The 10,865-nt window shown below is 53.6% G+C and overlaps 1 protein-coding gene across 1 annotated transcript; it reads left to right on the top strand.

Moving 5' to 3' along the window:
• Positions 1–1,065: 1,065 nt before the first annotated feature.
• USH1G (Usher syndrome 1G (autosomal recessive)) lies at positions 1,066–10,008 on the top strand. Its single transcript, XM_009879590.1, has 2 exons — positions 1,066–1,229; positions 8,763–10,008. Exons 1-2 carry the CDS (start codon positions 1,066–1,068, stop codon positions 10,006–10,008), a joined length of 1,410 nt encoding a protein of 469 aa, XP_009877892.1.
• The last annotated feature ends 857 nt before the right edge of the window (positions 10,009–10,865 follow it).

The following is a 10,865-nucleotide window of genomic DNA, read 5'->3' on the forward strand; positions in this document are numbered from 1 at the left end:
CTCCCCGCAGGGCGCACCACAGCCAGAAATTCTGCGTCAGCATAAAAGACACCCGAGGCCGGACATTACCCCTCTACATCATGGTAGAAGTACTGAGCTACAGACAGGAGCGGGTTTGGTTTGGGGGCTTTTTGGTTTCCAAAGAGAGGAGGAAGGGAATTTTTCTAGCCTGTATGAGTTACTTTGGGTTGTCACAGATTCTTGTCACCCGGTTTGTTGTGAGATTGCATAGAAAGCGGAGTCCTGTGGGCACAGGCAGGGTAGTGGGGGGACAGGGGTGGTGATGGGGTCTGCTGTTGTCTTCCTAGTGACACAAGGAAGGGATATATATGCTGTTGACTTCCTAGTGAAACTAGGGAAAAAAAAAAAAAAAATTTTGTTTTTTGGTTGTTTTTTTTCCCCAGGAAAAGCTGAGCTGTGAACACCCCTGGGGTTGCTCTGAAATCAGGGCCGTCACTAAACTGCTCTTGGCCGTCTCTGCATGGAGCAGGAACATCCCTCCAGGTCCTTGCTGCTGCTCTGCTCCCACGGGGCTGCGAGTGGAGGCAACGGGGGCTCACGCTCCATCAGCCCACACTTCCTCCTGTGGCTGCTGCTGACCCTCGCTCGAGGTGGGATAGCTATGGCGAGGGGTGCGAGGGGGTATCGGGCAGGATACAGCCCGGGAGACCTTCTGGCCGCCTGCTCTGCTAAGGGGACATGTAGCCCTGGCGAGCTGTCGCTGCATGACCCTGTGCCCGCAGCGCTTGGCTGAGCCCCGCGCGGTGATGCTGCTTAATTGGATTTTTTTTTTAATGTGCCGCGGAGCTGGTGCGTGAAAGGTTTGTTGCGAGGAGCTGTCGGGGCCGGAGGATGCTTAGGACCCAGGGGAAGCGCTGGAGAGCCTGTCTGGCTGGGCTTGGAGGAGCTCCTGCCTCCCCGGCCAGGACTTCTCAGGTGTCCTGGTACGGCGGTGCTGTGCGAGGCGAGCTGGGCCCTCCTGGCAGCTCCCCCTTCCCCATATCCATGCCTGTCCTCTGAGCCCCCCTGGGCACCCATGTGCTCGCCCGGGGACCGATCCACACCATGAACGACCAGTACCACCGAGCAGCCCGGGACGGCTACCTGGACCTCCTGAAGGAAGCCACCAAGAAGGACCTGAACTCGCCGGACGAGGATGGCATGACCCCGACCCTATGGGCCGCCTACCACGGCAACCTGGACGCCCTGCGCCTCATTGTCAGCAGAGGGTGAGCGTTGGCGAATGCACGGGGGACGCGGTAGCTGGGACCCCATCTCTCCCCCTTCCCTGCTGGCAGGTCAGCACGGGAGCAGGTGCCCCACAAAATGATGGCTTCTCTCCATAACACCCCCCCTTCCTGTCCTCCCCTCTGTTATTTTTCTTTCCTTCTGGTGCTTCGAGTCTCGCCCAATGCTCCTGATAACCACTCTGTGTTTTCCTGGCTTCGCTGACCCTATAACCGCTCCTGCCCCAAACCACGCTTGCAGGTCCCCAGGTGTGGCTGGGACACCCCTGGAAGCGCTTTGCAGTCCTGCGTCAGGTCCTGTAAAGACAGGCAGAGCCAAAATGCAAGCACATCGGGTCACTGCCACGAGAAAAGCCCTTTTAAATGAGGGGGGCAGAGAGAAAAACAGCTCCTTCTGTCCCAAGAAATGAAAAAAAAGAGGTGCGGTGCCAGCTGGCAGTAGGTGACACTTGTCTGTTTTACCCAAAGTGAGGTCTGAATGTGACCCCAGGCAGCCTGTCGTGCACCGGGAGCCCAGGAAATTCAGGAGCAGGTTCCCCAAGAGCAGATTTCTTTAAGCCCAGTCCCCACTGTGGAGGCTGCTCAATGCTGATGTGTGTCTCTTGGTCCCTCACCCTGGGATGCCAAATCTGAGGGCCTCTGTCTCCGTAAGCGTGGATGTGGTAGAGAGAGGGGAGTGGGATAGAAGGGGTTTGTCAGGTTGGAGGGCTCTACGTCTTGGTGTTGGGGAACTATAAAAGAAGGTTTGGGCTAAGACAAAAGCTGCCATACCTAGTTCCTTCCTGAGCTGCGTGTAGCTCCTGTTCTTACCACCCTCCCAAGGGAGCACGTCCCAGCGCTTCCTTCCCACTCTGGTTGCTTTTCGGAGCACTTCATCTAAAGGTATCCAAGGTGGGATGGTCTCTGCCTTGTGTTGAGAGACTGGTGGTGGTGCTGATTTTGATTTCTTTCTTTCTAATATTGAGGAATAGTGCTGAGGTCAGCTGCCCAGATGTACATCATGCCTCCTTGGAAGGGATTTGCTTCTCCGTGTTGGGTCGGGACGCAGTGGGGCCATCAGCTCCCAAGAAGGGATTTTTGGTGTCCACCTTGGGCTGCGTTTGCAGCTCTCACACCTGATGCATCTCCGCTGTGCCTGTTCCTGGGCTCTCAGCATCTCCTGATACTCTGGTCTGCTTGTGCAAAACCTTCAGCCGGCTCCCCTGGCCCCCACCAGCTGCACTTACAGGCAGAGCTCCCTCACACGTTGCTGTCTTTCCATTGTAAAGCATTTTCTTTTCAGATCCTGGGGTCAGAAAGGCTGTGTACGGAGTCACTTTGAGAAGTCCTTGAGTGCCTGATGCAATAGGAGCGTGGTCAGGAAAAGATTATTTCAGAGTCCAGAGGGGACAGAGGAAGGCATCGCTCTGAGTGGTGCATCCCCAGATGCTCCTGGGCTGAGACCCCTGTGATGCTTCCCTGGGGGGGGGGGCTGTGTGATTTACCGTGTACCTCCTGGGACAGACACTGCCCAGGAGAAACCTGCTCTGAGCTCCTGCTGGGAGGGGAATCACCACCCAGGGCCAGAGAGATGAGGGCGGGAGGTCTGGGGATGAGACCCTGAAGTTAGAAATGGTTCCAAAGACTCTTTGATAGCCAAAAAGTCAGTCTGAAAGGCCCATGCCGTGGATAAACGCCCCTCCAGAGAGGCAAAGCCTGGTGGCTGCAGCACCACTGCCTGCCCCACCAACCCACGCATCCAGGGCAGCAGCTTCTGCTTCTCCATGAAGCCCAAGGGCTGTTTTTCCATGGAGGAGCCCTTTTTATAAATCCACATTGGATTAAAAGGTCCTCGTGGGCTCAATCATGTCCGAGTGCAGCTTGGTTGCTGTTTAATTAACAGCCTAATATACATTTGTTCCTGACGGGGAAAATAGCCTGGCAAAAGCCCAGTGCCCTTTATGTGATGGATGGTGGAGCGAAGCGTGTGTCTGTGGGGCTGAGGGATGTTTTTACATCCGCGCATTCATCTCGGTGTGTCAAACCCTCGCCCAGGACCACGCAGAGGTCGGCGAAGCCTCCTTGCCCCGCCGCTGAGCTGGGTGCGGAGTGAGGGACACCTCTGCGGCCTGGGCTGGCTTGGGGTCTGCGAGAGGCAGGAAAGCCCCAGCCTGGGGACAGAGAGGGGAAATCACGCAGGACCCAGGAGAGCCCATGGGCAGACCCTGTGATTTCCTGCTAGTGCTTAGCACGACATAGGCGAAGGTATTTAAGCCTTGTCCAGGGATGCAACTCAATTCTGTGTTGAATAGGTCACTATACACCTGCACTATAACAATCGGGAGGCAAGACGCCCGAGTGTCCCAAAATGTCAGGGCATTTCTCTCTGTCTGGCCTCTGCTGTCAAAATATTCCTGCTTCGGCACGGAAAGCCCTGTGGTGTGAGACAGGAGCATGTAGGACTGCAGCGTGGAGCGGCGCCCGGGGGAGCGAAGGCTTTGGGACTGGGCTGGCTCCAGGCAGGGATGGGGTGGGCGGCAGCTGCAGGGTCCGAGGGGGCTGGTAAGCCTCCAACTGGGTTGATGGGGGATGCCGAGGCACATGGGGTGATGGGGGAGACTTGGGGCAGGAGGAAACACTGAATCTTCCACGCCAATGCCGGGTGATGCTACTGGCACCCAGACAAGCTGGGAGATTGAGCGCTGGGGCCAGGCTGTTATGAAATGTCCTAGCGAGGTCGGCCGGAGGCACGCAGAGAAAGCAGGGCTGTGGGAGGGGGGCTGCTGGGGGCAAAAATCACAGCTGTGATCATCGTGCCCCGCGGCAGGTCAGGCTGAGGGACACTGAGGGTTATCTAGGCTCCGAGGGAGCTTCATTCACACACCTGCGTGTTCAGCAGAATGTCGTGTGAGGGCTGAAATGGGGAGGGGGAAAGAAAGTATAATAAATCCGTTGATGGGTCCTTGAGGAAAGTTTGTCATCTCAACCGACACAGGAGGGGTAATGAAGGAGGCGTGTTGCTCTGTCCGTAGCAGCCGGTGATGCGCCTGTGGCTCCGTGCCACCTTTGCATGGGGATGGAGAGAGGGTTTGGGACGGAGGGATGAGCAGTGGCTCATCCTTCTTGTTTGCAACACAAAAAGCCTTTTTCTTCCTCCTGGCTGGGCTCCAGCGAGGGAAGCAAACTCAATTAACATGATGGCTGGGAAAAGACAGGCTAACTGGCATTTAGTGTTGCAGCTTTTCAGAGGCAGCAATTCTTCAGCGTGGTTCATTATGAACTGCTGTGGCAGCGGCGGGCATCAATCCAGCTCCAGTTAACCACAGGTCTGGGGGCCTCAGCTGGGAACAGCCTTGGATGGACCATGGGAGAGGTGAAGATGCGTCTTTCTGCTAGACAGGTCCGCAGCCAGCTTTATCACCCAGCATTTCTTTGCAGAGTTGTGCCTCAGTTTCCCTTCTTACCAAAATGGGGGCCATGGATGCTTTGGATGTTAATGGCAGAGGGGTGGAAAGGGCTCAGCAACGGGTTGGAGGGGACGAGATGGCTCCTGACATCAACCGGGCTGCTCGAGGGAGTCGCATCACCCCAACTGGGGCAGGGTTGCAGTGGAGGTTGCAGCGAGGCACGTGAAGGTGATGTGCATCCTCTGCCCGCCACAGGGCTGAGGGCCACGTGGGTGCCAGGCGCAGCGTGGCCGTGTCGGTGAGGACCTTCCCCTGGGTGATGACCTCCTGGGGAGGTGAAGGAGCAGGGTGGAGCGCTGTCACAGCTTCGTCGCTTCCGGCACCTGAGCTGGCTGCTTGGAGTCAGCGTGGATCTGGGCATGGTGGAGCGCTGAGCCAGTAGACGTGCCCTGAGGCACTACCACAGCACCACCAGCGTTAATAACCACCAGTAACAATAACTGCTAGCCTGGCTTGTTGCTGGTACAAGAGACAGAGCACCCCAAGATGAACCTCACCTACAGCATCTATGCTGGATTTTTGGGGATCCAAACTTGTTGGAAAAAAGCTGAATCCTTGACCTACCACCACCTGGACAAAGCTCGTGATACAGCACCCGTATCTCTGCTCTGGCTCCAAAAACTCATCTTTTCTGCTTGTTTCTAGGCTTTGCTTGGACCATTGCCCTGACTGGCTATGCTGGAGCTGGTTGGTTTTTCCTCAAGCCATAAATTATTCTTTTCCTCTTCCTATACCCAAAAATGTTTCACAGGAGCCAGAGGTACTTTGCACCCAGCTGGTTCCCAGTCCGAGGGCCCGATCCTTCACACGCAACCGTGAGCCAGGGTGTGAGCCAGCCCATTGCTATCAGAGGAACTTCACACGTGCAGCCAGGGAAGGACGTATGTAAGTGCCGGTGGATTCCCCGGCTAATTGGGATCCTATGGGAGAAGCGGAGGGGAAAAACCGGCAGGAAGGGAGTGAGGGTGCGTGTCACGGTGCAAACGCAATGACTCAGGAGATGCACACGTCCACCTAAGGGGCTCAATTAACAGCGTTTTTAATAATGATTATTACAGGAGTTGACTCAGCACTGGAAAACGCTTTGAAGTTGAAAAGTGTTGCACTTCACACCTGTTATTAAAATACGTTCCCACTTAGTGGACCCTGCAGTCAGCATCTCCTCGTGTGCAGCGCCCTGGAGGTGAAGTTTTGCTGGGACAGCCACCTGTCAGAGGGAGGGCCTCATGTTTATTATCTGAGCCGGATCAAACACCTCTACTTTGCAAGTCACCATTCTTCTTTCCTTCTGATGCATTTTTAGCGCCTGCGGCAGACATTTATAGGGCGAAGGGACTTGGAGATCTGATTTTGCTCTAATATTTGTGTTTCTGGACAGTGGAAACATCCAGGGAAAGCAGGTTTTGATGCTCTTTCCACTCACTCTCTGAGGTGGTGAAAAGCGTGAGGAAAATAGACCTTCAAATATGAATCCACCAAAACCTCCCTGGCTTTGGTCTTTGCCACCTGAACCAGGCAGACATGAGAGTGGGGTCTGAGATGGACTTTATGGCTTGAGCATCCACACGCTTGGCTTGAGGAGCGAGATTATTTCTAGTGAGTCCGCTGCTAAGTCACTGTCCTTATCATAAGTCCACGTACGTGTTGGGACCCTCATAGTGCCCTGGCTCATCTGCCCGCACGTGTTGGGCACACATGTGCCCATTCAGAGCACACACAAACAAATGAACAACCCTTTACGTGCTGAAGTCCCACCGCCAGCCCTAGCAGTTCCAGTTTCACTGGCTTTTTAATCCAGCTCCATCAATAATTTATTCCTCTCTTGCAATTCATCAAATATTTATCCTCCCCGTGAATTTCCCAGCCTGGACATGTCACTACGAGGGTAGAGGCGAGGGCTGGGGAGTTACTCGGCATTGCCAGAGTACCAACAACTCCCTCTCCTTCTGCTGGCTTCACAGCTCCTCAATCCTGTGATCTCCTGCCTTTCTCCTCCCTAGCACCCATCTTTGAAGCTTTTCTGTGCTTCTATGAGAGATGTTGAAGACTCTGGATACAGAAGTCCTGCAGGGTTTGTGGGCCTTTTTGGCCTTTACACGGTTTTGAACCTTTTGACTAACTTGCAGAATTTGCCAGCAGGGTCAAGGTTGTACTTACTAAGTTCCAACACATTTTGTGAAATATGCACATGATGGAGCTACTGTTGATGCTCCCACAAGGGGAAAGGTGAGCGCACCTCACAGCAGCTCTTGGGGAATACAGCCAGAAAGCTCATGCTCTGGGTCCAAATCATCTCCAGCTTAACCTCTGGACACTCTGTTTATTGCTTCTGCCTTTTGTGGAATCATTTCCCTTCAGTATTACATACCTGAGATATTTGCAAAACCCAAGGATTGCGAACTGGACATCCCACCAGCCAGGTGGCTCTGCTGTGGCTCTGCCATTCCCTGAACAGCAGTGTCCAGAGCGGGCAGCAGGGAGCCTGCCTGCAGTACGGGAGAGTGAATGTGCTGGTTGAGGCTCTTACTGGGTCTTGTGCGTGGGGACTAGTGGTGAAGATGCAAAGCTGGCAGGGGAAAAAGTCCCTCAGCTCCTGTGATCTCCACGGTCTTTCTCTAAAGAAGTTTTCAGACTCTTCCAAGTGAGATGAGCGCAAAGCACGTGTGGTTTGGGAGAGGGTTCTGGGCTCTGCTGTTCCCAGCTCTTGTCAACACAGGCCCTAAAGCAGCAAGGAGTAACATAACGTGGGCTGAAGGTCTCCAGTGTGCATTTCTCCTTCCAGACTCCTGGTGTCACCAAGGTTTGGAGCTGGGGTCCTCGTGGCAGAGGGACAGCGGTTGATTCCTCTAGAGCTCATCGAAAGGGGTGGTGAGGAAATGGTCAAGAGCTGTGCTGAGCCAGAGCTCTGCTGCCTGCGGGGAGTTGCTCTTGAGGGTGGTGGAGCTGCACAGCCCTAATAAAAGGCTTTGCCTTATCCATGTGCACGAAGGGAGAGCGCCTTGTTGACAGATACTGCTACTGGCTGCATATCATTAGCACACGCGCTCGGGCGAAGGCTGGTGCCAGCGGGGGTGTGAACTATCTCTTGTTTCAGCAGATCATAAATACGGAGGAATGTCAGGACAGACCTCCTTTCAGCCATAGGTTTGTGTCCATCCTGTCACGGGAGGCAGAAGATGTGGGCAGGCAGCTGTGTCCCATCAGCAACTTACTGGGCTAGGGTCTGGCACGGTGTGAGAAGAGATGCTAATGGCATTAGTCGAGTGTCTAGCTCTTGAGGAGTGCAGAAACCTAATCTCCACTTTCTCTGAAACTGGATTCTCAGGATGTGCTAATACCAATGTGCTTCAAGCCATGCAATCGAAACCAAGCATGGTACAGCAAAAACCCCCACAAAACCCCAACCCTGAGGCCAATGCCAACAACTTTGCATTTATTCTCTACTGACAACGTGCCCTCTTGTGCCCTGAATTTCCCCAGGCACCAATGAACAGGAGAGCAGGGAGGTGCAGCAGCTGGTGGGTTTCAGAACCATCATGAGGATGGTAGTGCTACCATCGTGGTGGGACCCCACGGTGTCCCACACAGGATGTGTTGTGTTAAGAGGTATTTTGGGATGTCTCTCCACAGAATCTGAATGAAGCTAAGATCTGAAGATAGAATCTGACTAGAATTTAATGGGATGTTTGAGATTTGAAATTTTGTAACAAGCTTAAGGGCTGAGCTGGAATCAGCCCCGTATCTCAGTCTCAGTTCTGGGCTATTCAGAATCTGCCTTGCCTCCCTCCAAAAGTTGGTTTGATGCAGGGACGTGCGTCTCCTGAAAGCTAAATTCAAGCCATGGGAATTACCGCAGACTTGCATGTCAGGCACATGAATCCATGTCAGTGGTACGCTCCCTCCAGAAGACCCCCTTAAAATTAGGCTGTGCAGGCCAGAGGTGTGTAACTTCATATTTCAAGGAGGTAACAGTTTATGGTGCTGATTTGCCCCTGAACAACTGCGAATATCTCGGTAGAGTCTGTCAGCCATGCCTGCATGCTAACGAGTTGTTTTTCTTGCTGTCTAGGGGCGATCCAGACAAATGTGACATCTGGGGGAACACTCCTCTCCACCTGGCAGCAGCCAACGGCCACCTGAACTGTCTTTCCTTCCTCATCTCCTTTGGGGCCAACATCTGGTGCCTGGACAATGACTACCACACCCCGCTGGACATGGCAGCCATGAAGGGGCACATGGAGTGTGTGCGTTACCTGGACTCTATTGCTGCCAAGCAGAGCAGTCTCAACCCCAAGCTGGTGAGCAAACTGAAGGACAAGGCCTTTCGGGACGCAGAGAGGAGGATTAAGGACTGCGTGAAGCTGCAGAAGAAGCACCATGAAAGGATGGAGAAACGGTATAGAAAGGAGATGTCAGATAATTCAGACACCATGAGCTTCTCCAGCTATTCGAGCAGCACCTTAAGCAAGAAGTTCCAACACATGTCTATGGTGACTTCCCTGCCATACTCACAAGCCACCATCCATGGCACAGCCAAGGGAAAGACGAAAATACAAAAGAAGCTAGAGAAGAAAAAGCAGGTGGATGGGACGTTCAAGATTTACGAAGATGGGAGGAAAAGCGTGCGGTCTCTGTCTGGTCTGCAGCTGGGGAATGACGTCATGTTTGTGAAGCAGGGCACATACGCCAGCCCCAAGGAGTGGACTCGGCGTAATATCAGAGACATGTTCCTCACAGATGAAGACACTGTCTCCCGTGCCATAAGTGACCCGGGCTTGCACATGGACTCGGCCCACTCGGAAGTCAGCACCGACTCTGGCCACGACTCTTTGTTCAACCGCCCTGGGCTGGGCACCATGGTGTTCCGGCGCAACTATGTCAGCAGTGGGCTTTTTGGGATTGGCCGGGAGGATGCTGGCGCTCTGGGTGAAGACAACGCAGATGGGGTAGGTGTCAAACTGCGGAGCCGCCTGCAGCGCTCGCCAAGTCTCAACGATAGCATTGGCAGTGCCAACAGCCTGCAGGAGAGGAACGCGGAGGAGCTACCCTGGGATGAGGTGGAGCTGGGTTTAGATGATGATGACGAACCAGACACCAGCCCCTTGGAGACTTTTTTGGCTTCCCTGCACATGTTTGAATTCATCTCCATCTTGAAGAAGGAAAAGATCGACTTGGAGGCTCTCATGCTATGTTCAGACAATGACCTGAAGAGCATCAATATCCCATTGGGCCCCAGGAAAAAGATTGTGGATGCCATCCAGAGGAGACGGCAAACTCTGGAGAAGCCAGATGTCATTGTAGACACTGAACTGTAAGTAGGAGATGGGACCTCTGAGTGATTAAACCCTTCAGCAGGTGGAGACGTGGATAATGTAAGGTCTTGTTTTCAACCCACTTGGAAGAGTAGGAGTCCAGGTAACCTCAGTGCTTCTGTGTGTGGGCAAATTCCTGCTTGTGTGGAAACGATGAGAGTTCGGAGAGGTGGCAATAGCGTTAGTTCATTACTCAACAGCCCTAATGTGGCTGGGCAGGACGTGAAGCCTTTGTTTTGTTTCATAACCTACATGAATGCAGACTGTGCTGTGGTCTGATTCTTCTGAGTCCCTGTAACTGGGATTTTCAACCATACTCAGGCTTGTCTTGACTCTTCACCTTTTGAAGGCGTTAGGAAATCAACCGCAATTCCTGGTGGGAGCAGGCTGACGGCAGTACCCAGTGGCATTGGGAATCCTTCCCCAAATGCCTGAGATCTTACTCAGACCTTTGGAGATTGTGTATCTGGGTTGGAGTTGTTGCTGTTTTATGGTGTTTCCAGGGTTTGGTTGGTTTGGTTTGAAGGACCTCAAAGGTTTGAGGTTGTGGAGATTCCCACTCTAGAGACATTCAAAACCCGCCTGGATGCCGTCCTGTGCAACTGCTGTAGGTGAACCTGCTTTGGCAGGGGGGTTGGACAGGGTGAGCTCCAGAGGTCCCTTCCAACCCTGACCATTCTGTAATTCTATGACTGCGTGCCTACCGTGGAGGTGAAGGGAAGGCATCAGTGTGGGTCTCCCCACTGTCACATCTGCTAACACCCCAATCCACTGTGTTCTTTGGGTTACCCAGCCCTCAAATATCTGTGTGCTCCTTGCTGGTGTTGCAGCCTTTCTATACAGCTCAGTTTTGAGTCCTC

The sequence above is a fragment of the Charadrius vociferus genome, unplaced genomic scaffold (genome assembly GCF_000708025.1).
Source record: "Charadrius vociferus isolate BGI_N301 unplaced genomic scaffold, ASM70802v2 scaffold260, whole genome shotgun sequence".
Classification (NCBI taxonomy): Eukaryota; Metazoa; Chordata; class Aves; order Charadriiformes; family Charadriidae; genus Charadrius; species Charadrius vociferus.